At 36.6% G+C, this 26,293-nt stretch overlaps 1 protein-coding gene and 1 non-coding gene across 4 annotated transcripts in view; both read left to right on the top strand.

Annotated features, from left to right (window-relative positions):
• SESTD1 (SEC14 and spectrin domain containing 1) overlaps positions 1-26,293 on the top strand; it is a 151,364-nt gene that overhangs the window by 116,263 nt on the left and 8,808 nt on the right. For all 3 annotated transcript variants that reach the window (XM_054477411.2, XM_054477412.2, XM_054477414.2), the window contains 5 exons: positions 157-368; positions 11,593-11,715; positions 19,401-19,595; positions 20,123-20,237; positions 22,021-22,180. In XM_054477411.2, coding sequence (XP_054333386.1) covers positions 157-368; positions 11,593-11,715; positions 19,401-19,595; positions 20,123-20,237; positions 22,021-22,180 — 805 coding nt within the window. The remainder of the gene's footprint in view (positions 1-156; positions 369-11,592; positions 11,716-19,400; positions 19,596-20,122; positions 20,238-22,020; positions 22,181-26,293) is intronic.
• On the top strand, positions 18,408-18,509 carry LOC129032297 (small nucleolar RNA U13). The gene has a single exon (XR_008501307.1). It is a non-coding gene; the product is annotated as a small nucleolar RNA U13 (small nucleolar RNA).

Below are 26,293 nucleotides of genomic sequence, written 5' to 3'. Positions count from 1 at the left end.
TTTATTGTGATACATAAATTTTTAAGTTCCATTTATAACCTGGTAGATATGTAGGTAGATAGGTTTTAAAAACAAGGGACTAGAACTGAGAATACTGAGAAGTGAGAATTGCATTTCTTTACAGATATTAATTTCAAGTATCTTTTATTTGTAAAGGGCATGAATTGTTATCCGAATTACAGCAGCGTCGATTTAATGGCTCAGATGGAGGGGTTTCATGGTCTCCTATGGATGATGAACTTCTTGCACAGCCACAGGTTATGAAATTATTAGATTCACTCCGAGAGCAATATACCCGCTACCAGGAAGTTTGTAGGCAACGTAGCAAGCGCACACAGTTAGAAGAGATTCAACAGAAGGTAATGCAGGTAGGTGTCTGATTTGAATATATTTAACTCTTTTTAATTCCTTATGATTTCTACTATGTGACTGACTATTAAGTCTTATATATACTATATAGAAAACCTTAGAACACATCAAACTGGATTCTAAAACTTTTAAATTATGTATTGTTTTACAAATAGTATTTGAATTAAAAGTTATGTTATTTTCACAGTGATGACATTGAGCATTCAGCTTAGTGTAACAATGAACTTCAAAAATAACTGGTTCTTGGAAACGTCATCAGTGGTCTCAGTGTATTCTTGCAATAAATAACATTTCATTACTGATACTTGATTTATTCTTAATTTCTAATAACTTAGTATTTTGGTTAATTTAGGTATTATGAAAAGTATTTCTATCCTAACAAAATAACACATGTAATGCAAATGATTCTATTATCGAATTTTTTTATAATATTGATAGAAAATATTAAATGTATTTAGTTGTTAGGAATTTTAATTTCTTTTAAAATTTATTTTTATAAGAAAAGTAGGCTAAAATACTAAAAATACTAAAGGAAGACATTTCTGTTATTTAGATTACACTCTGGATTTTTATGTTGAATAATTAAGAAAATAAATCTTTGAATATTTTATTTAAAAATGCAAACTGGAAACGTCCTAATTTTTAAATCTAGGTTCATTCACTCATTAGATAAACATTTATTAAGTGATTCCTCTGTGGAAGGCATTGTGCTAGGTTTTTTATAGGATATAAAGGTAGACTTGGTTTTTACTATCAATAAGTTTAGGGAGAGAAAGTGTTAAGGGTCACAAGGGCATGAGTGAGAGGTTATGGGCAATTATAGGATGGATTATTTCTCTAGCTGCAAGTAATCTGGGAAGACTTAGTGGGGGAAGTAGCGTTTGAGATTGTCCTCCCAGAATGTATCTGATTTCACCAGGCAGTGGTAGGTTTTGAAAGAACTGGCATTTTGTGGAGGATGAAGAGTAGCATGGTAAATCATAGCAGCATAGAATCTCAAGTTCTGTTGAGGAAAAAGGAAGCAGTAGGCACAGTGGAAAGTGGATGGCCTTTTTGAGTCACAGAGCGTGATCCCAATCCCAGTTTCTCCACTTAGCTGTGTGACCATTCACGATACTTCACCTACCTGAGCCTCGCTTAAACTGTCTTCTTTCTTTCCTCTTTTCTGCTCTTTCTTTCCCTCTCTGCCTTCTTTGCTTAATTGAAACAGGAATAATAATACCCCTTTTGAAAGGCTAGTGTTTGCAAAGAACCCAGCTCTCAATCAGTGGTAGTTATTAAATGTATTTCTTTCGAACTAGAGACTACTTTAGAGGTCTAGTGTAGTTGCTGGCAAACTTCTGTAAAATTCCAGACATTTAGACTTTGTGGACCATACGGTCTTTCTTGCAGCTGTAGCTGCTTAACTCTGCCATTATAGTACAAGAGCAGATATAGACATTGTATAAACCAACATGTGTGGCCATTCTCCAATAAACTTTTATTTATTATACAAAAACAGGTGGTGGGCCAGAATTGGCCTGCACAATTGATCTAGTTCGTGACTTCTCAAATTAGAGCATCAGGATGTCATGGGAAAAAAGATTTGAAAGGAAGGAAGGAGTTGGATCATGGAAGATGTTGAATTTCAGGCAAAAGGATTTAGAATTTATTCCATGATAACCACATATAAACTGGAGATTTCTGAGCATATGTTAATTGTATGTGGCTTTTTCCATGGACTTCATTCATAAGTTAAAGGGTTTGTTTTAAATTCAGGTAAGTTTTAGCCCATTAGCTTGAGATTATCTTAGAAAACCGCTAAGACAGAGTAGCAGAGCAGTACAAAAATCATATTCTGAACCCAAATAATCTGAATCTACCCTCTTCTACCACTTCCAAGCTACTTGACCTTGGGGAAAAAGAAAGTCCTTATGTCATAGTCTCCTCTTCAGTAAGCAGAGGATAACAACAGTAACCACAACAACAACAATCATACCTACTTAATAGGACTGTTACAAGAATTAAAGAAGATAATTTTTATAAAATATTTAGTGTCTGGCACATAATGAGTCTTCTATTAATAACATCTATTAGTACATCCATTCAAAAAAAAAAAAGTCTACAATAGTATGACATTGTCCTAGGCTCAGCAATGTGATGGTGAGTAAAAATAGGGTTCTTGCTTCATGGGACATAATTACATGATGACACAAACAGCTGTGAAATTGCAGCTATGCCAGGTGCCAAGAAGGAGAGTGATGGGAGTAGGGTTACGATGAGTAAGAAGATATTAGAGATGAATCATACTTCTGACTTGTAAGACTTGTTGTCTTAGTTTGCAAGATAATGGTGTTGCCCACCTAGGGAACATTGGGCAAGATTTGGATATTACTGTGGATGCAAAATAGTGTGGAGAATCATGAGTTTGGTTTCAGACTTGTTAAGTATGAGGTGACTGTGACTTCTAAGAGCATATGTAGAAGGGTAGTCCACAACAGGTCCAGACTTCGAAGTCTGGGCTGGGGTATATTTGTTTGTCATCTGTGTGTGAATGGTAATTAAAAGCATGATGTGGATGAAAATTGTCCAAAGAGAAAGCTGAGAGAGGTAAGAAGAGTGCTTTAAACTGAACTTTGAGAAACCCTAACGTTTCATGGCAAGGTAGAGGAGCATACACCTGAAAAGGCAGTGAAGGACTGGCCAGAGATGAGAAAGTGTGAAGAGTTCTTTGTCATGGAAACCAAGGGAAGAAAGCATTTCAGGGAAGGAGTTACAACCCTGTCAAATGCTGTTGAAAGGTTGAATAAAAGGACTTAAAATGTCTGTTAGAAAGCACAAGATTGAGGTCACTGGTGACCACAGGGCATGGAGTGGCAAGGCCAAGAGCAACAGTGGAGTGAGTTCAGGAATGAAAGGGAGGTGTGGTGAAGGAAGCAATGAGTATAGACAAGTGGTTGGTAACTCTGTCTCTGAAGGAAAGAGGAGAAATAGAGTAATGGCTATAAGTGGTGGAAGAGGGGTTGTATTGCTTTGCGAGGGCTGCCGTAGCAAACAGACTAAGTGATTTAACAACAGAAATTTATTTTCTTGCAGTTCTGAGATCAGGATGTCAGCAGGATTGGTTCCTTTGAGGGTCATGAGGGAATACTCTGTTCCAGCCTCTCTCCTTGACTTGACGATGGCCATCTTCTGCCTGTCTTCACATTGTCTTCTCTCTGTATGTGTCTGTGTCCAGATTTCCTCTCCTTATAAGGATACCAGTCATATATTTAGATTGGGCCCACCCTAAAGACCTTATTTTAGGTTAGGTTAATTATCTCTTTAAAGACTGTCTCCTAATAAATATTGTTAGAATCTGAGGTACTGGGGGTCAGGACTTCAACAGATGTATTTTTGAGGGGAGGGACACAATTCAGCCTATAGGAGGGGTAAGGATCGTTGTTCTTTCTTTTCATGATATGAAAAACTTTAAAGATTGCTGGAAAGTGTAGGGGGGAGAGGTTGAATACACAAGAGAGAAGGAATAATTAATACTATCGAGTTCCCAACAAGGTGGATGTAAACAGAATCAAAGCACAATAGAAGGGATTCGCTTTAGAATGTAAGAGTGAGAGCTCCTTCTGTGTCGCAGGAAGGATGGCTAGGATTACCATAGGACCATGAGGTTCCTATGACCTCTGGCCAGTAACAGACCAGTTACACAGACAGCAGGAATACAGCAAAGTTAATTATTGCAGGGCACCGAGCAAGGAAATGGGAGGAGACCCTCAAATCCATCTCTTCGAGGAGTTCTGAGCTGGAGTTTTTAAGGAGATCATGAAGGGTAAGGGGCTGGAAAATTGGGGTTGTTGATTGGTTGAGGCAAGGGAGAGGAAGTCAGCAGGATGTGGAAACTGCGTCATTTGGTGAGTCGGCGTCTTGTGGGGCCCCTCAGACCAGCGGAGTCAGTGGGGTCCTTCAAACCAGCTGGCAGAGTAGTTTTGTCAGTATGCAGGGCCTGAAGGAATGTCTCAAAGTGAAAACTTAACGATTCATAATGTTTAGGTTGTTATCTATAGAACAGTTAAGGGGAACTATAATCTTGTAACAGGGTCTGTGATTCTAGGTCAGTAGGCACCAAACAGCTACGAGGAAGCAGGTGAAACTGATCTGACCTAACAATTAATGTTCAACATGCTGCAAGCTTGGTATATTTTCATTTCTCCCCCTTCTTTCTTCCCTGATTAATTTTATAAAGTTTATAGGGGCGGTTTTAGGATGAGTCCAGAGGTGCTCTGTGTGTAAATCAGGCATCAGGAAGTTTGAAGGAGTTACTGTGTGATGTGTCTTTTTTTCATAAAGAGGAAAAGGCTGTCTGCTTGATGGTACAAATTGCAGGGGTGATGGTACAAATTGCAGGGGTGATGGTACAAATTGCAGGGGTGATGGTTAAAGAGGATCAGTGGTTTGAATAGAGTGGCTGGCGGTGATTAAAAATTTTCTTTTTGGGGAATCAAAGAGTGAAATTATCACTGTCAACCTAAGTAACAGTGAGAGGCTCTTTAAAAGGAAGAGATTATTTGTTTTAGAGAATAGAACATTACAATGGGAATACGCATTGTACATAGTAAGCTGTGTGCATATTCAGAGAGGGAAGACGTTTTTAAAGGAAAAAAATGAGGATTACATAATTGTTTTGAAATAATTGTCTTTGGTTCTAAAGATCAATAACAAGGGTGATGCGTGTCTGATATTGGACAGGCAATTGCTGGACAGATGTCCTTGTGGAAGGATTTTTTTTTTTTTTTTTTTGAGACAGGGTTTCAGTCTATTACCCAGGCTGGAGTGCAGAGACCTGATCATGGCTCATTGCAGCCTTGACCTCCCAGGCTCAGGTGACCCTCCCACCTCAGCCTCCTGAGTAGCTGGGACTACAAACACATGCCACCATGCCCAGCTGGTTTTTTTTTTTTTTTGTATTTTGTGTAGAAATGGGGTTTCACCATGCCTCCCAGGCTGCAGAAGTATTTTTTTGTGTGAAGTTGCAATGCCTTTGTGTATAGTTTTGATTTTTGCAGTCCTTTGTGATAGTTTTTGTTAGCAGGCATACAAGCATGAGAACCTCTCACCATGGCTTTCTCTGGCACTATTTGTCAGAGTTGTTTATTTTTTCCCCAATATTAGTGACTCCATTTTGATTCGGACAACTTTCACATCACAAAAATGTAGCTGTATTTTGGGGTAGTGTTGATCTTGAATTTATTGCAGAACCTTTCTGGCTTTTTATGTAACCCCATCTGACAAATAATGGCTGGCTGTTGAGGTTCAGGCACCAAAAACATGGGTGACAGGATTTATCCAGCATTTGTACTTTGCTAAATGGGTTAAGTGATTATGACAGAAAGAGGGGCAAAGGAGTTAATGTATTGGCAAACACATTTTTAAATGACGGACCAGCTCAACTGGGTAAGGAAGAAACTGGAGAAAGGAGATGACGATGATTATATTTATAATGATGGTGATGATGGTAACGAGAATACTGTTAAAAACTGGTAAACTTCATATTCAGTTTTCTTTATCAGGATAACAAGTGAATTTGTTTGAACAATAATATTCAGCATATAATGTTTTCCGCACTCTGTTTTTCACAGGTCACATTTTAAGGAAATATCTATATCCCTTGCCAAAATGATTACTGTATGATAATATATATTGAACTATATAGTAACATTCATCATATGTTGGTCACACAGAGCATGAATCGTACTATTTTCAGTCTTACAAATTTGACGAAAATGTGAAAATTTTTTTGCTTGTATAAAGATAATTATAAACTGAGTATCTATCTCTGTGTTAAATCAGTGAAAATTGAATTGTTTCAAACTTCTTTTGTACTGACTCATCACTAAAAACATAATGCAAGAGGAATCAATTACTTTGATAGATAAATTATGTAAGTAATAACCATGATATTTGTCCGTGATTTCCCACAGTTCAAATCGGTAGCACAAGACTTCATGTGGTATGCAGAGATTCTCCATACTGCTGCTGCTGTTACAGTTAAAAATTAGATTTCACATGCTTCTGGGTAGCAGACAGTGCCACTTCACCGAAATGTGCTACCATTATGCTCATTATTTATTGTGGCAGTAATTACTGCCAGCACTGCAAATGTTATTTCTAGAATCATCCATGTGCTTTTCTTCCTCAGTAGAGAGGAATCATAGATGCCAAATAGAATACACTGCATTGCATAAGCATACAGCTGGAGGCTGTATTCTCAGTTCTCCATACTCTTTCTCCAGGTTAGATGGTTGACATTTGCTTGACATGCCTTTCTGCCTGGTTTGACTTTGCATACTTCTACATGTTCTGTCATGCAGTTTTTAAAAATGAGCCTAGCCATGCAAGAAGCATGGATAGTCACAAGCATTTTTAGCCAGTGTAAATATTTTTCATGGTGGATTCTAAAAGCATAGCTCCAAGGTTATGCTTTGCATATAAATATAACCATTTGAAGGGTCACGTTGATATGGATTGGGCATAGAACTGTTTTTCCAGTAAGTTAATATTCAGATTAATTGAACAAGATGTCCTGATTGAAATTAAGTTATAACCTAGTTTGTCAAACTGCCATTATTAATGCATTTACATAGACTTGTTTACTGGGGCATCAACCTCAATTTGCGTCATTTTTATTAGAAATAGACATATATTTACTATGTCTACATTACTGATGTTGTATACTAAGGGAAACTACTTTCAGCCTATATTAAGGCCATATATATATATTTCAGCCTATATTAAGGCCATATATATATATATGTCCATTACTATGTAACTGGTTTTTTGAGGCAAAGAGATGTCCTTGCTTTATTTAAGATTTATTTTTCAATTTACGGCATTTTAAAAGTTCCATGTTAATGAATTGTTTATCCCCAGCTATCACGATTTATATTAACCTGCTTCTTTTGTTTCTAGATTAGTCTAAAATCAAAGTCTAAATGTTTAATGATGTCTTAAGTTTCTAAAAACTATACGTTGTTAGTTAAATTTTTTAGATGCATTTGTTCCACTTTTATTTTTATAACTTAGATATTTCTAGTAAAATAATTATATTATTTAAAATACTTAAAAGTCATTTTATCACTATGTTTCTATATCTGTATTTGTAACATGTAGTGATAAATGAGAAGCAATTGATTCCCAAAAAAGACATGGAAAATTGTTCTAAAATGTTTACCTATGTTTCCTTAAAACTCGTTCTTTTTATTTCTATTTTTTAAAGTGTCGGATGCAGTAGTTCAGAGACTTTCTCAAGAAAGTCAGGGTTGTTATTGTAAAATGCAGATGTGAAATAAACTTCATAAAGAGTTAGTGGACAGAGGGAACTAGGCTACAGAAAAAGTAAGAAAAGCATAGAGGCTAACAATTATTAGTATCATTACTGTGCTGTCTTACATATAATGACTGACATAATCCTGACAACAGCCCTGTACTGTAGGTATCATTAACATCATTTAAAAGATGAGGAACCAAAGTCTTTCAACTAGAAGAAGCAGAGCCAGAATTCAGACCCACTAGTAGTGGCAGAACGAGAATTCAGAATCATGGCTAGGGCTTTCTTTATATCACACTGCTTACCTGTCTCTTTTGTGAAAAAGTGAAACAGAATCCTAGTACCCTAGCCCTCTAAAGATAACTCATACAGAAGAGTAAAGCAGAAAAAGTGGATGTGTTGAGGAAAAAACCATTGCACTCTAAAGAGCATCTGATAATACAATTTTGCAGATGAACTTAGCGCTGTGAAAACAGAGTTTAGCCAATAGAAAGTTATAGCACTTAGGCTGTTCCACTGAGTCAACAATAATACTTTGACTTTTTTGTTCTTGAGTTTTGCTTTCTAGATTTTTGGGTTTTGTTTTTCTTGAGACAGGGTCTCACCCTGTCACCCAGGCTGGAGTGCAGTGGTGCAATCTCAGCTTACTGCAACCTCCGCCTCCCAGGCTCAAACGATTCTCCAATCTCAGCCTCCTGAGCAGCTGGGACTATAGGTGTGCATGCCACGGCTGGCTAATTTTTGTATTTTTAGTAGAGACAGGGTCTCACTATGTTGCTCAGGCTGGTCTTGAACTCCTGAGCTCAAGCCATCTGCCCACCTCAGCCTCCCAAAGTGCTGGGATTACAGGTATGAGCCACTGTGCCTAGCCTTCTCTCTAGTATTAAGCCTTATAAAGAGAAAGGACAAGTTTATATATTAATATTAATTCTTTAAGACTCTAGAACATAAATGAACAAAGAACATATGAAGGGATAAATCACAAAATATCACATACCTTGAATAAGCAAACATTTGCAATGTATTCAATCACTAATCTTTAAAAAATACATGGAAAGATTTCTGTTTTTTCAATTGGCAGAAGTATTTTAAAAACAATAGTCAGTTTGGGCCGGGGGCGGTGGCTCACGCCTGTAATCCCAGCACTTTGGGAGGCCGAGGCAGGTGGATCATGAGGTCAGGAGTTTGAGACCAGCCTGGCCAAGATGGCGAAACCCCGTCTCTACTAAAAATAGAAAAATTAGCCAGGTGTGGTGGTGGGCACCTGTAATCCCAGCTACCTGGGAGGCTGAGACAGGAGAATCGCTTGAACCTGGGAGGCAGAGGTTGCAGTGAGCCGTGATTGTGCCACTGCACTCTAGCCTGGGCAACAGAGCAAGACTCCGTCTCAAAAACAAACAAAAAACAACAACAAAAAAACCAATAGTTTGTATACATTATAGAGGTTATTGTAGATCAAACTATCATTAATTGGTGGATGTTTCAGATAGAAACGAGTTTTAGAGAGCAATTTTATAAAGTATATTAACAGTCAATAGTTTGTATACCTTGTAGAGGTTATTTACAGTTCAAACTGTCATTAATTGGGTATTTCAGATAGAAACAAGAGCTTTAGAGAGCAATTTTATAAAGTATATTAACAAGCATTAGTATTACATCATCATTGGACCCAAGAAGATCTCTATTGGAAAACCTTTCCAATCTCTATTGGAAACCTTTCCTGGGAAAATAAAACAGAGAAAAAAACGTTATATGTAACTGCTGTATATATGTTAGTCATAGAATTACTTAGAATTGATGGAAATTGGAAACATTCTATGTTCCCAACAATAGAGAATTGAAGTATTGATAGCAGGTACAATAGTTATTTGAGGCAGTACATTACTTAGCTCTTAATAAGAGTGGGTTGATTGGTTGGTTGGTTGGACAGATGGGAGAGATGGAGGCAGGCAGGCAACAGGATTGGCCTTCTGAAAAAAGGATTTGCAAAGTCATTGAAAATTATGTTATAATAACAATAGCCAAGTGGAAAATCATTAAAGTATTATAGTTTAATGCTAAGTGAAAAACAGGATGAAAACTACTTGTTATCTATGAGAATTGGCTATAACACTGAAATCTGGAGTAGCACATGAAAACCCTTATGCAGGTGAAAAAATAATGGAAGGAAATAGAATATGGTTGTCCCTTGGTATTTGTGGTGGATTGGTTCAAGGACGCCCTGCAGACTGTGGATACCAAGATCAAAGATGTTCAAGTCTCATATAAAATGGCATAATATTTGCATATAACCTATGGATACCCTCTTATATATATTAAATGAACTCTAGATTACTTATAGTATCTTATACAATGCAGATGCTATGAAAATAGCTGTTACAGTGTACTGGCTTATTATTTGTATCTTTAAATTGTTGTATTGTTATTTTTTTGTGCTTGATTTTTTTTTTCCCCAAATATATTCAATCTGTGATTGGTTGAATTCAGGCATGAAAATCTGTGGATATCCAGACAGGGCTGAGTGCATATGTGATTTTTATGATGTGGTATTTTTATATAATTATAAAAAGATCCATGAACTTAGATTTAGAAATATATTTTTTAACCTGGTAACAGCAGAAATGTATATCTGCACTGCTGTTTTATAAAGTTCTACGTTAAGCCTACCCACTGGGTCTATAATATTATGCTGCAGTGATACCCCATTCACTTCTTGGGAGCTATCCTGAGTTTAGATTTAGGATACAACCATACATCTATTCTTAAATTCCTTTTTCTAATTTGGCAAAAGGTAAAGCTTGGTAATACCATTTTTTCCACTAAAATTACTCCACAATGTGTTTGTAGTTTCAGAGTGTATATGATTGTGGGTAGAGTGTCAGCACAATCCTCTCCTTCTGCATGAGAACTTGATTTTTGCTTAACCCTCTAGCTCTGTTCCCCTGAAGACCTGATTAAAAATTGGAATGTCAACTATGTTACTAGGCAATATTGCTTGTAGTAAACATTATTCCAGATCTGGACTGGGAGAATTATTAATATATGATGGAAGGCATAACTTGGGGTGGGGATCCTTGAGTTTAGTGACTCATAATGGGCATAGTCCTGTGGGGTATCACGTTTTTGATGCCAGAGTGTCTCCCATATCTGCCCCATACTGATCTCATCTCCTTATACCTGCTTGAGGGACTCAGCTGAAGAACTCCTGATGCTGTCATCCTGGCAAACTATAGTTCCCACCCTATATCCTTACTAGCAGACTGGTGCCATTGGGGCCTATTGTGGGTCTGAATGTTGGTTGATCCTAAGAAGATTTCAAGAGGGTATTTATTACATTAGTATAATTCTAATTAGTGTTTAATTTTATCTTTGAAGTGATAAAGTAGTATATTAACTTTATAGTAGTTAATTCAGTCAGTGTTTTCAATGCTTGGGAAGAACATTAGACTATGAGTTAGAACATATGGTTGTTAGTCCAGTTTTTCAATAATGGATTATGTTATCTTGGGCAAGTCATTTAATCTCTTTGAAACTCAGTTTTCTTAAATGTTAGTTAAGAACTTTGATATCATTTCTGATTTTTCTTCCAAATCCAAGTCTTATGATTCTCTGATTCTCTTATCGTAAGTTAATTTTTAATCCTCTTTTATAGAAGCATTCCAGATTTCTTTTAGCCTGGAAGATGATCAGATAGCTGAAAGCTTGTGATGCTACAGTGTACCTTCTTCCACATTTAAGTTTTGAAAATGTTGTCACATTATAGCTATGTAGTTCCAAAAGAAACATTTACTGCCTATGTGATAGAATGTAAATAATTTACATTAAAAATAATTGGGGAACTTTGGGAGGAGAAAAATAAATTAGAATGAAAGTTTGAAAAGTTTCTGATTCTTTAAAAATGTTATCTCAACTTTTGTTTATAGGTTGTGAACTGGCTAGAAGGGCCTGGATCAGAACAACTAAGAGCCCAGTGGGGCATTGGAGACTCCATTAGGGCCTCCCAGGCCCTACAGCAGAAACACGAAGAGATTGAGAGCCAGCACAGTGTGAGAGGCTTTTTCCTCTGCAAGTTACAATGCTATTATGAACGTGGGTAATTAGTAGCATATGTGGTACTGAGTGATAAGTTGCTGCAAACTTTGGTATGGGGCATGAATTACAGTTTGTTAAGTGCCTAGAGGTCATAAAGTACATTTTGATTACTTAGTACATGTTAATTAGAAGGTTGTTTTTGGTTTTGTCTCTAATGCAGTTTAATTATATTTTTATAGAAGCACAATTTGCATGAAATTTTAAAAGCTACAGTGACAGAAAAAAGAGTGATAATACAAAAATAGAGCTTTCATCTGTAGTCTCTGTGACAGAAACTTCTGTTTTCAAGTCCCCCCCACCCCCACTTTATTGGGAGTATATAGTACAATTCAATGCCTGAGAGTGATAGCAGAATTGCTGCATTAAACACAACTGATGGAGAGTAAGTCCAGAGGGTGCAGAATATTTTTCCATTCTCTGAGCATTTAGGGGTCCCTTTTGTATTTGTGAAAGGGGTAATCAGACAAATCACAGATATAAAATTGGGAAATAAGTAGATTCTTAAGCAGATTATAGATAATAATTGTTAAAGATAATTTAAAACTCAACAACTTGTTACGTGAAAGAAGCTGGTGTTCGTTAAGCTCCTGCTCTGTTATAGTTAATTCTTCATTACTGAGGAAGAGATCATCCAATTTGTGGATGGGGTAGCTCACCCGCCTCTCCCCAAGGTCATATTACTTTGGTAATTTAAAATAGATTAAATACAAAATTGGAAAAAATAAAATTTGAATCCATTAATTCCCTTCTCCTTAGATTGTCTTAAAAAAGTTGGTCAAAATGTTAAACTCTGGACCCAGATGAGCATTAAGTATCATTGGAACATTAATTTCTGCAATGTTTCTTCTTTCCTCTAATTATGTTGGATAGTATTTATTAGGAAATGTCCATTTTTAACTAAACAAGATTAAAGAATAAGTAATATGGTTTGCTTGGGAATAAATTTGAATGAGTAAATTTCATCTTTACTAGAATTTAACGATATCTGATTCTTATTTTTCTTCTAAATATATTCCATTTTGCTTAGTTTCCTCATATTGCTTTCTTTATAATATTCTGTAAGTCAGGTATAACAATTACTGGTACTGGCAGAAAAATCTACTTACTATACCCTAAAGCAGTTGTAATCTAGCTGAAGGAATAATAAGAGATATTACAAGGTTTGGAATTGTCTAAAGGCACTACACATATATTCCTTGCAATTTTTCTAATTAGTACTTGTAAAAAACTTGAAAATGAAATCTCATAATTGAAAATTGATTTATTTTATGCATTTCACAGGTTCCAACATAATGGTTCTTCCTTTTATACTAAAATAATCATATTACAAACCCTGTTCCTGAGGATATAATCTTTTAATTCTCTTGGTACTTTTAAAATAACTTAATGTTTTGATTTTTTTTAACATGGATTGTGATTTATTTGAACCTGGTAGACTGTTCTAGAACATGTTACTATAGTTAGAGTCTACAATTTGTTCCTCTCTTTAGTTCCTAAAAACTGTATTTACTATAGAACATTCTAGACTTCACCTAAGGGGATTTAGTTATGAAAGTATTCCAAAAGTTATTTTTAGGAAGGACACATGGCACACGAGGATTCTAAAGACAGGATTTATCTATATTTTATTATTTTTTTAAATGCCAAGAGAAATAATTATAGTTAGAAATTGGATTGTATACATACTGTACTGTACTCTAAGTTTACAAAAAGAATTCAAAAGCAAATTTTATATTGCATATAGTTGGATGAAATTGTAGATGATATACATAGAAATTGCTATGTTCAGATGTTGGTTTTGTATTTTTAATATATTTATAAGGTTTTCAAAATCAGCTTAAAGAAACATTGCTTAAGGGTGGCCCTTCCCATGTGCTTAAGCTTACTTATAATGTGGAACCAGTATATAAAACTTTTGAATTACAAAATACCTTATAGATTATTCTGATATCTTCATCTTATTTTATAGATGAAAAAACTGGGAAGCTACATTTTTCAATCAATGAATAGTTGGACTATTGTTGAGACGCAGATCTCTTGACACCCGGGGGGATCCTTTCTCTAGCTGTCTCTTAGAGAAAGCTACTAAATTTTACAGATATGCTTAAGCTACAGTATTTTTTCATTTTTTCATTCCTAAGTACTTTTAATACTTAGGAATGTACATATACATTGACATCTACATTTATAGACATGACCTAAAGAAAAGAAACATTGATGGCTATCAGAGATTTTATTTCCTTAAATCATGTGTGATATTTGGGTTTTGTTTCAGAATTGGGAGGTAGGGACAGATTGAATGGATGGGAGTGTATGTGAAAGAGAATTACCCATGAATTGGTCATTATTGAAGCTGTATAGGAAGGAGTTCATTATACTATTCTTCCCACTTTTGACATATTTTTTAAAAAGCCAGTTGTGCTGTTTTGGCCAATAGGTGGCACTGCATTGTCACCTTGAGAATAGGTTGGTTGATGCTGGATGAATATTTTAGCTTATGATGTTTAAGATATTCTAATATTTTATTAAAAGCTTTCTTTTCTCTCTGTAACTAAGAGTTAACAGATTAAAGCATTATTGGAATTGTTCAAGTCTTGTGAAATTATGACTAATTTCTGGCATTGACAGCTATTAACGGTAGAATTTGAGAAAACTTTTAACATACAATCTTGCATTACCAGCTCAATGTCATATATTAAATTTTAGAGTCCATATAAAAGCACAATGCACAAATAAAGCTAAAAACCCCAAATTTGTTAGGATATTGAGTTTTAATACATAGAAAAATGAAATTTCTGCCAACCTGTAGTCCTAGTTCAAGGGTTGGTAATTAGAAGTTAACTTGGTTTTTTAATAGAACACAACAAAAAAAATAAGGTACGTGAAAATGATTATAGTAACTGACAATAAATTTAAAAGCAGTTTAGTTCAATAATCTAATTTTATGTTTTGCATTGAAGGAAGTGTGTGGTAGGAAAAGCATGTGTGATAGGAACATGGAGGAGCATAAATATCTGAAACTACTTCAGAATTTTGTCACTATCCCACCATCTCATAGTGCTGAGTTCTGGTCTACACAGAAACCACTTTCTCTTGTGCATTATGCATAATAGTAAGCAGCAGAACAGGTCTACCTAGTGAATCAAGACTCATTTCTCCTAATGTATAGTCTGAGTATAATCACCTTTTTAACCCGAGTTGGCAATGTTTCCTTCCGCCTACGTATGGATTCACATTTCATGGTATAAAGTATAAATATTCATCATTTCACCAAGTATGCATCACTGCCAATATGATTGCAGTGTCAATCCTGACTGCTTGTGTCCTAAATGTGAACCTTCAAGCCCCTTTCTTACCATCTCAATCCAAATCCCATATATTGGTGGTGTTTTTATTATTTTGCTATAAAATAAATAATCATTTTCTACACATTTAAATATACATAAGAGACAGACCAGAGAATGGCTGTAAGTGAACAAAATACACCTAAGGTTCTAGGCAGTCTACATTCCACTGGTTTTTTTTTGTTTGTTTTTTTTTTTTTTTTTTTTTTTTGAGACAGTGTCTAGCTCTGTCACCAGACTGGAGTGCAGTGGTGCTATCTCAGCTCACTGCAACCTCTGCCTCCCAGGTTCAAGTGATTCTCCTGCCTCAGCCTCCAGAGTAGCTGGGATTACAGGCATGCGCCACCATGCCCAGCTAATTTTTGTATTTTTAGTAGAGACGGGGCTTCACCCTGTTGGCCAGGATAGTCTCCATCTCCTGACCTCATGATCTGCCCACCTTGACCTCCCGAAGTGCTGGGATTACAGGCATGAGCCACTGTGCCCAGCCGTACATTCCCCTATTTTTTAGGAAGAAACATTTGGATGACTTTTTAAAAATATATGCAAATGTATCAGCCAGATTTTTTTGCTCTCCACATCCCAAAAAGACTAATTATTTATTTATAGCAACCTCAATCAGTAATATCAATGTCTCTAATTTCAGGTGTTAATTTCTTGAGACATACTAGTCCTCACAATGTATTTACATCCCTGGTCGGGTTGCTGGAGCCTATATTTTACAAATTCAAACCAGGAAATAATTAGCTCCACAATGGTGATTCCTAAACCTTAAAGGCCATAAGAGTCATCAGAGATGCTTGTTAAAATATATATTCCAGGGCCCAACTCCCAGATATTGATTTAGTAAGTCAGGAGTGAAGCTTAGACATTTTTAATAAACACTCCAAGTGGTCTAATGCTGGTAGCTCTGAAAAATGCTATTCTAGGACTCTAATCCTTCACTACTTTTCTCAGAACCATTGCTATTACTTCTTCAAAGAGTTAAGCCTATTTATTTAGAGCATTTAATGATATGTAAGTACTATGAATAAGGTATTGAAATCCTTTTATATTTTAGAGCATGACAGTGATAATTTTCTGAGGTAGTATTTTCTACTTTAAAATAGTCTCTGTTAACCATTATAAACTATGTAGTTTAAAAATATTCTATGCTTATTATTCAGTTAAATCCAAACAATAACTGATAAACAAGGTAAGACAGATATTATCATCACCATTGGATAGAGGAGGATTTCTTATCCTCAGCGGACTCTTGAGACTTTGGGCCAGATAAATCTCTGTCGTAAGGGCTGTCCTGCACATTGTAGGGTATTTTGCAGCATCACTGGCTTCTACTTAACTGCATGCAGTGGCATCCCCGCTCCTCAGTTGTGATAACCCAAAATGTTTCCAGACACTTCCACATATTCCCTGAGTGACAAAATCACCCTCTGTGACCTACTTAATGTAATGTCAGTAAATCTGCAGTGATTAATGTTTTATACCGTCAATCAGTGCATGTTAATTGAGCACATACTATGTGTCATGTGTTGTTCTAGGCTTTTGCGATATAATACTGTCTTACTATATGGAATTTACATTCAAGTTGGGGAGCAGAAAGCAATATAGGTACAGATTTTAGGAAAGGCCTCTCTGAGGAGATGACATTTAATCAGAAACCTTGAAATGATGTCAAGAAATAATCCAAACAAAGGGCAATTCAGATAGCGGACACAGCAGTAGAAACACCCCAGCACAGGAAGATGATTGAGGAACAGCAAGAATGTTGGTGTGGCTGGAGTACAGGGAGCAAAGGAGAGTCACAGAAAATAAAGTTTTAGAGGAAGTCAGGGGCCAAAACATGTAATGTCTTTTAGCCCATGAAAAGAAACTTGAAATTTATTTTAAATGTTATGTGAAGTTATTTGAAACTTTTGGACAGATAATTAATTTATGTTTTAAGCAAATCACTGGCTATTGTGTGGAAAATAGGGAACAGAGACTAGCAATGAAAATGGAAGGCAGGAGGCTGATAGATGGAGGCATTAGAAGTAATGAGAATTGATAGAAGTTGATGAGGTTGAGCCAGCAAGACTTGCTGATAAAAGAATCAGGCTTTTGGCCTTAGCAGCTACTAAGCGCAGGGAGGACTGCGAGAGGAACAGGTTGGGAGGATAGTGAATCAGTGTCTTTGGTGGCAGGTTAGATTTTGGATATCTAGTAGTCATTCAGATGAAGGTGGCTAGTGGGCAGTTGAGTATCAGTATCTGGGGTTCATGGGAGGGGTCAATGTTGATGATTAATTTGGTAATTCTTAGCCTATAGATATATTTAGAGCCTATATTAACTTGGTGGTTCTTAGCCTATAGATATATTTAAAGCCTATATTAATTTGGTAATTCTTAGCCTATAGATCTATTTAAAGGCATGGGACTAGGTGAAGTCATCCAAACCCAGTGAGAAAAAAGTAGAGCCTCTGGAAAACTGAGCCTTGGGTCAACCTAAACTTTAAGTGCAAAAAGAGGGAGGAGAGCCAGCAAAGAAGGCTAAAAGGAGCTGTTGTGTCTCAGAAAACAAGAGAAAAGGCCATTTCAAGGAGGAGGAAGTGCTTACTTGTGCCAAATGCAGCTGTTTGTTGAGAGGTTCAATAAAATAAAGACTGAGAATTGACCATTGGATTTGTGGCGAGATGGAATTTTTTGGTGAATTTGACAATTGGTTTCAGAAGGGTGGGAAAACAAAATACTGATTGGAATGGATTAAAAAAAGAATGAAAAATGAGAAAAGAGTGAATACAGAGAACTCCTTTAAGAAAATGTTTTTTTTTTAAACAGGTTTAATTTCAGCATAGTAAAATGCACAAATCTTAAATGTGTCTTTTATTGTTTAATATATTACAGCTTATTTATATGCTGGTGGAAATAATCCAGTTGAGACAGAAGAACTGATGGGAGACAGAGAAGATAACTGTGAGAGCAAAGCTTTACAGAGATAGGCTGTAATGCACAAGTGGAATGGTTGGCCTTAGAAGAAGAGACAGGCTGCTCATTATTACAGCTCTGAGGGCAGAGCATAGGGCTGTAGAAGAACGGAGGGTTGGGGATTTGTTGGTGGGAAGATGAAAGAGTTTTCCGATTACTTCCCAGTGAATTAAGATCTTTGGCTGAGAATGAAGAAGTGAAAAGGGAATTGGAGATTGATAGTGAAAAAAACATAAATGATCATGAGAATGAGAAAGTGAATTTACTAGAGAAACATAAAAGGATTGCCAAAGACTCATTTGAGATTATTTAGTCATAACTTTAAAAAGAGATCTGTCGATCCTTTTGTAGTTTATATGCGTGATGATGGGTGCTCACACTCGTCTGAGATGTGTCTCCCTCTAAGCCTTGTAACAACATCAGCACATTACCCTTCTGATGTGAGGGAAAAAGAGAGCGCTATCCACCTAGTTGTTTATAGTCTACCCGTGTTCGGCTACTCTGGTACAGGCACACATTAGGCAGAGAAAACAGATCTCAGGTTTCACAGGTCATTCTGATGGAAGGAAAGAAAGCCAGGCAGGGGCATGGGTTATATGCTGGGAGGTGGTTATAGCCTTTGATCAAGGATGGAAGTGAGGACAGAGATTCTCATGTGCTGGACAGTAGAGAGGTCAATAGATTGGTGGATTCCATGGGATTGTAGGTGTGAGCCTACAAACAGAGGTGAATGGTAGAGTCAATAGGTGGTCAGAAAATGGGTTTCATGAAATTGAGATTTTTGGAGCTGCATAGTAATATATGATGACACGTTTTTATGGCCAGTGGAGGAGGTAGCTGAGTTGAGGTGAGGGCAAGTTAGTTGGAGGTGAGGGAGGGAGTCAAGGAACTGGAGGTTCAGGACGGTGGTGGGTGCCTATGTAGTGGAAGTCACTAGGAAGGCTGAAGGTGAGAGGAAGGCAGTGTGACCTTTGCTAAACCCTTCTGTGGATGAGGGAATACAACACAGAAAGCTGAAAAGATGTAATCTAACAGCATGCACTTCAAAGGGGATATGGTTTTTTGAAAGAAGAGGGAAAATAAATGGTCTGCAAGTAGTGAGGAACGAGGCATCCAAACCCACCTTCAGGCTTGCAGTATGTCAGACATGGAAACAGTAATCAGTTGAGAAGGCTGCAGGGGTGACTGAGGGTGGACAGGTTTCACTTAGAGCAAGGAAGAGAAGAGAACATTTAGAGGTCAGGGATTGAGTTCCAGGGATCACAGTTAGGATGTAATCTCTTCCAGGAACTAATTTGAGCCTTAATTTACTTTGTAACATCTTGAATACAGGAATGGTTTGCAGTGTATGTGGAACTTAATCAGCAAATTGCAGCACTCTTGAATGCTGGCGATGAGGAAGATCTTGTGGAACTAAAGTCACTGCAGCAACAACTTAGTGATGTTTGTTATCGACAGGCCAGTCAGCTGGAATTTAGGCAAAATCTCTTACAAGCAGCTCTTGAATTTCATGGTGTTGCCCAAGATGTAAGTGTCTACTCTGATTCTTTTCTTTTCTTCAAATTATCTGAACACTTATCTACACGTAATTTTTTTCAGGTTTGCATGCCTCCTAAATTATTTTTCTGAACCAATAAAATGAATTACTGGTGGGGGTAATGAGATAAAATTTGATTTTTTAAAAAACAAGTATTTTTTAAGTCATTCTGCATGCAGTTCAACCTTTTATTGTCTAACTAGAGTGTTCCAATGTAGTAGAATATTTTATTTTGACTCCTCAATGTTTATGCTTTATAACTTAGATGGAAATGGAAGTCTCAATACTTTTTTGCATTCTGCTGACCTGGATGTACTTCTTTGTCTTCCTGGTGCATGCATCTATGTGTTCTATCTTCCAGATAACGCATATTCTAATGATTTGTCCTTGTCTTGTAACAGTGTAGTCTTTTCAAGTGTAATTGTGATAACCTCATTAGATATAAACCTCATTAATCATTAAACACTTTAGATGCTGATTACATCAGGGTTATCTCTTTGGTGTCCCTCTGCTTTAGTTGTCTCAGCAGTTGGATGGCTTATTAGGGATGTTGTGCGTAGATGTAGCACCAGCTGATGGAGCATCGATTCAGCAAACTTTAAAACTGCTTGAAGAGAAGCTGAAAAGTGTTGGTAAGCAGATTTTAAAAATGCTGAAACATAAGGTTTTTTGTTTTTTTTTTTTAAATATCATTACCATGGTTAGACAATTAAGTCAACTTACACTGAACTAATTAGTATTATTTTCAGGAAACAGAAAAATAGTATAAAAAGGTTTTATTCCCTTGAGGGGTTATAATTTATGCTGAAAATTTTATTTTTCATCATTAGTTAGTCACTCCTCACTTCACTGGGCCTTTACCCTTGCCTGTTTACCCAGCTATATCTACAGGAGCTGTGTCTTGCATATACTATGAACAATTATTTGTAGTGCATGCATGAACTGTAATTAGCTGTGAAATGTTCTGTGGTAAACCCTGTATACCCAAAATTGTGTTTTATGCAATGATTTTTGTTGCTGCTTTATCCTAACCTTGTGAAAAAATAGTTGGTTTGGTTTTTTGGTTCTTGTCTCACCAAACTGGGAATATTGTCAGATTACCCATTCTCCAAGGAGTGGGGTACATTTACATTAAGGAGTCCAGTTACCTTAAGCTGATGTAGGCTTGATGTCATTTGACATCAAGGCCTTTAGAATTTTTCTACAGCAGGAAGCACAATGAACTTTCCTAAAAGATCAGGATGTGACAATGGGAAGGTGGGGAGTCATATCAAGGGGGGACAAAAGGGGAAATGGCAATGGAAGAGAGGAAACAGGAACTTAAGGCAGAGAACTAGTAAAAAGTGGTTGCACATTACTAAACCAAATTAATTATTGAAAACTACCTTAGGGAATTGGTTTGAAAAATCACGCTTGTACTGACATTTTACTTGCTTACAGCCTTTGTTATTTTATTTTATTTTATTGAGATGGAGTCTTGCTGTGTTGCCCAGGCTGGAGTGCAGTGGTGCCATCTTGACTCACTGCAACCTCTGCCTCCCCGGTTCAAGCGATTCTCCTGCCTCAGCTTCCTAAGTAGCTGGGATTACAGGCACCTGCCACCACGCCCGGCTAATTTTTGTATTGGTAGTTTTAGTAGAGATGGGGTTTTGCCATGTTGGCCAGGCTGGTCTCGAGCTCCTGACCTCAGGTGATCTGCCCACCTCGGCCTCCCAAAGTGCTGGGATTACAGGCATGAGCCAGTGCACCCGGCCAGCCTCTGTTATTTTAACAGATGGTATGCATAATATTTAGTATTTAATATGACAAATGAATTTTCTTTTAAAATAGTTTTTTTATTTTTAAAAAAAAAAAGTTCCTTTACACATGTAATTTGGAGAATTGTAAATATACCCTAATTGTTGCTTCCTATGGTATAGAAGCCAGACTGTACCTTTAGTCACAATGTTCAACATCCTTTGACATTGATGATACATTGCTGGAGTGTCTTAAAATTTTGCAAGACTTATGCGCTTTTTTAAACAATATGTTTGCCTTGTTCTCTCCTGTAAGTTGGACAGCATAAAAGCAGGAAGAAAAAACAGAAAATTGTTTTCTATTAGAAATAGGAATTTTCATATTTTTCTTCTGCTTTCATTTTTTAAAAGTAATTATTGTCTATGGAAACTCATGTTTTCAAAATTCCCTTTAGGGAGAATTTGGCATGAGAGAAAGCTCCAGTTCGAGTTACATTTAAAGGGTTTTATTGCTTGAAATGTTCATAGGATGGAGTCTTGGGATTCCATCCCAAGATGGTTTACTGTACAAAGCTCCTATACTTGGGATCCAGGTACAATATCTGATGAGACGATTTGTTTGAGGGAGGGAAAGCGCCTTATTTGTGTAAGAAATTAAATCTAGCAACTTTTATTTTAGATGTGGGATTGCAAGGTTTGCGTGAAAAAGGTCAAGGTCTCCTGGATCAGATCTCTAATCAGGCATCCTGGGCCTATGGAAAGGATGTAACCATTGAAAATAAAGAAAATGTGGACCACATACAAGGAGTGATGGAAGATATGCAGCTTAGAAAACAAAGGCAAAGTTTGACCGTTAATTACTTTTTACTAAAATAATAACAATATTAGTTAAAATGAGAAGTTATATAACATTTTATATACAGACAAAACATTCTTCACTGTTATATAGAAGACATACAGTAGGTTTTTGGTGAATGTAATGATTACTGTATATAATTTTACTAACAAATAGTAATAATTTATTCAATTATTAGGTACCATTTTCCTTTTTATTGGGTTGTAAAAATTTCAGTTATACTCAACTACTTCAAATTCCATATCCCCAGTGTAGTCTATGACTCTGTTCTGCTTTAAAAAAAACTTTTTGAAGAATAATTTTGCTTCTTAAATTTCATTTAGTTTAGAGTTGCCATTAAACTTGTCATCTACATTGATCCGTTTCTTCATCTAAACTTACAGAATGTCACACATTCATTGTTCTCATATTTGCTGTAGGAGGATTAAACAGTGGACTAGCGATGTTTAGTTTCATTTTCTATAAAACTAGGAATTTAAAAGATTCTTTGAAAACTCAGTTTGCAATAACAACTACAAAGTATTGCAAAGTAAAGGATTAAAATTATGCAATATACACAATCTAGCATGGTTATATGAAATTTTGCATACTTGAAAATTTTATGATTATCAACAAAACTTGACAGAAAGCCTCCTTCTACATCACAGAGAAAACAGTCATGAGGCAGAAATTTCTTCCCTCATATCTGCAAACTTATCATTATTCTCTCACCACAAAGGATGATCGAGCTCTCCATTTATATCAAAAAATATCAAAGCTGAGCTTCTATTTAGGCTCTGATTCTGATCACCCTCCTGACTCCTAACTCCATCAAATCCCATTCTCTACTCTGGTTCCTGCCCTCACTTAAATGCTTAAATTTCTCCTATTTTAAAAATAATAATCACACACATGGGTATGTCTTCCTCTTCAACTCTTTGTCTTTTAGCATTAGAACTCTTCCTCACAGCTAAGTCATTTGGATAGGTTTACGGTACATTCATGCTACTTCCCCCACTACCTCCAATTTATTTTCAGCCCTTTTCAGTCTGACTTCTACCCTCACCATTTCATTCAGTGTTGCTCTTACCGGCATTACCAACATAATAAATGCTGGATCTTACTTAAAGTTCAGAGAATACTTTTAGTCCTGACTTGCTTAACTGTGATTAGCATTAGGCACAACTAACTTTTCTTTGATTTCATCTTTCATTGAAAACACATTTATGATCCTTCTCTGTTTCTTCTTGGTTTTTGTCACTGACTTCTTTGCCACTAGCCAAAGTTACTGCTTCCAGGGTTTGTTCTGAGGCCAGATTCCCTTCTTTATATATTCTCCCTGGACCTTCTCACTACTTGAATTACTTTCTTTAATAGATCATGGTTTAGTAGTTACAGCTCTCCCGTGCTGTAGACCCATAATTCCAGTTGCCTACTTAGTGTCGCCTGCAGGATGCCCCATGTACTGCTGAAATCTAGTGTATTAGTCCATTCTTGCATTGCTATAAAGAACTACCTGAGACTGGGTAATTTTTCTTTTTTTTTTTGAAACAGAGTCTCACTCTGTCGCTAGGCTGGAGTGCAGTGGTGTGATCAAGGCTCACTGCAACCTCCGCCTCCTGGGTTCAAGCGATTCTTCTGCCTCAGCCTTCCGAGTAGCTGGGACTATAGGTGCGTGACACTGCACCTGGCTAATTTTTGTATTTTTAGTAGAGACGGTGTTTCACCATGTCGGCCAGGCTGGTTTCAAACTCCTGACCTCGTGATCCGCCCACATTGGCCTCCCAAGGTGCTGGGATCACAGGCGTAAGCCACCGTGCCTGGCCAAGACTGGGTAATTTTTAAAGAAAAGAGGCTTAATGGGCTCACAGTCCCCCAGGCTGTACAGGAAGCATGGCTGGGGAAACCTCAGGAAACTTCCAATCATGATGGAAGGTGAAGGGGAAACACACATCTTACTTGGATGGAGAAAGAGGAAAAGAGTGAAGGGGGAGGTGCGGCACACTTTTAAACAACCAGAGCTCATGAGAACTCACTGACATGAAAACAGCAAGGGGGTTATGTGCCCCCGTGATCCAGTCATCTCCCACCATGCCCCTTGTATTAGTCCATTCTCACACTGCTGTAAGGACATACCCAAGACAGGATAATTTATAAAGGAAAGAAGTTTAATTGACTCAGCTTTTCAGGGCTGGGGAGGCCTCAGGAAACAGAATCATGGTGGAAGGGGAGGCATCTAATCACATCCCACCAGGATCCTTCTCCAATATTGGGATTACACTTTGATGTTAGATTTAGGTAGGGACACAAATCCAAAACCCAGATCCAAACCAGATCACCTAGTATGGCCAGACTGGAGTCATTTTCCTCTAAAACTTGCTCTCCTTTTTTAATTTCCTGCCTAGGTTAAAGTTACCATCAGCTACCAAACTTGAGATTTATCCTAAAATCCTTCGTCTTTCTCATCCCTTATAGCTTAATCAAATGTCCAGGTTCTGCTGTCTGTGAATCTCAAACATTTATGGTCAAGATCTTAAACTCTTATCTGCCTCTGGCCTGGCTACTCTCCAGCTTTTTGTATATAAGTGTAATTTTCATAAAGTACAACAATTGTGTAAAACTTCCTTCAGTGACTTCCTATTTGCTCAGATGGAGTTAGTCTTCTTGGAATAATGTAGGAGACCCTTCATAATCCAATTCTTCTATAACATTCCCATAAAATCACACAGTTGTTCTTATCTCCCTGAAAGCATCATGCTGTTTCATGCATCCATGACTAAGAATACCTCTTTCCTTGTTTTCTGCTCAGTGAAATCCTACTTACTCTTCAAGACTCAGGGATACTTACTTTAGGAAGCCTTTTTGGACTTCTAAGGCAAGTTAGTCACTTGCTCCTCCCTACTCTTATAAAACATTTTAAATAGCTTTATAATAGTATTTATTACATCTCCGCAAATGGGAGCATCTTGATAGTAGAGCCCATATCTTATATTTTCCCCAGCACACATTATCTAGTACCTGAATACAGTATATGTATGATACCATCTTCATCATTAAGGTGGCCTACATTGTTTTTTAGTTTCATATTTAAAAAATAATTATCACTTCCCTTCAGTCCATTGTAGAATTACTTTAACCAAGTTGAATTTTAATGTCATGTTATAGCTTTTATTCAGAGCATCTTTATTTTTTTTTAAAAAAAGCCTTGTGATGCCTACTTCTATATTGTTATTAAGCTTTCTTTAAGGACATCAAGTATAGTAGAGTGCAGTGTCTGGTAACTTGTTATCGGTATTTGAGACTGCAGTGGGAGTCCCCCATCCCATGCAGTACACAGAATTTCATGGAAATGAAGGAAATGGACCAGAGTTAAGTTAGGTTAAGTTGCCTTAAAAATTTAAATGGTTATATTATCCAAACAGACCACAGTGAGATTAAAAAAATAATTTGAATTGTGTTTCTCTACACCCAGAGGTCAGTAGAGTTTTTTTGTTTTTTTAAGCCCTCCATCTAGTTTTTAAGAATGTAGATGGTTTTAAAAAAAATCAGAATTAAATATTTTAGGTACTATAATATAATGAAAAGCGTTAATTTTTAAATGTTTCTTTAGCTGGGCATAGTGGTGCATACCTGTAGTCTTAGCTACTTGGGAGGCTGGGGTGTGAAGATCATTTAAGCCCAGGGGTTTGAGGTTATAGTGAGCTATGATGGTACCACTGCACTCCAGCCTAGGTGCTTGAGTGAGACCTTGTCTCAAAAAAAATCCTGTATTTGAGAAACATTACACTTTTATCCTTGAAATTTGTTTGATGCTAAACAGCAGTGGAGATTTTTTTTGGTTTTAGTGTACTATTGTCCTTACATTTTGCTTTAATATTTTGCAGAATCCATGCTGTCCTTAAGAGGGTTTGTCATTGAGTATCATTCGGGTATTTTGATGTTTTGATGTAACATTGATATAAATATCCCTAAAATTCTTACAAATCAATATAAAATACTTGCATTCTCTATTGTGTAGGACTAAGTATTTTAGTGTACTATAAAATACATATGCCAAATGATGATGTTACAATAGTAATCAATAAAACAGAAATGATGAGTTAAATTTATATTTGGG

This window comes from Pongo pygmaeus, chromosome 11 (genome assembly GCF_028885625.2).
Source record: "Pongo pygmaeus isolate AG05252 chromosome 11, NHGRI_mPonPyg2-v2.0_pri, whole genome shotgun sequence".
Classification (NCBI taxonomy): Eukaryota; Metazoa; Chordata; class Mammalia; order Primates; family Hominidae; genus Pongo; species Pongo pygmaeus.
The sequence above is the reverse complement of the archived record's forward strand: the minus strand, read 5'-3'. Positions and strand labels throughout refer to the sequence as shown.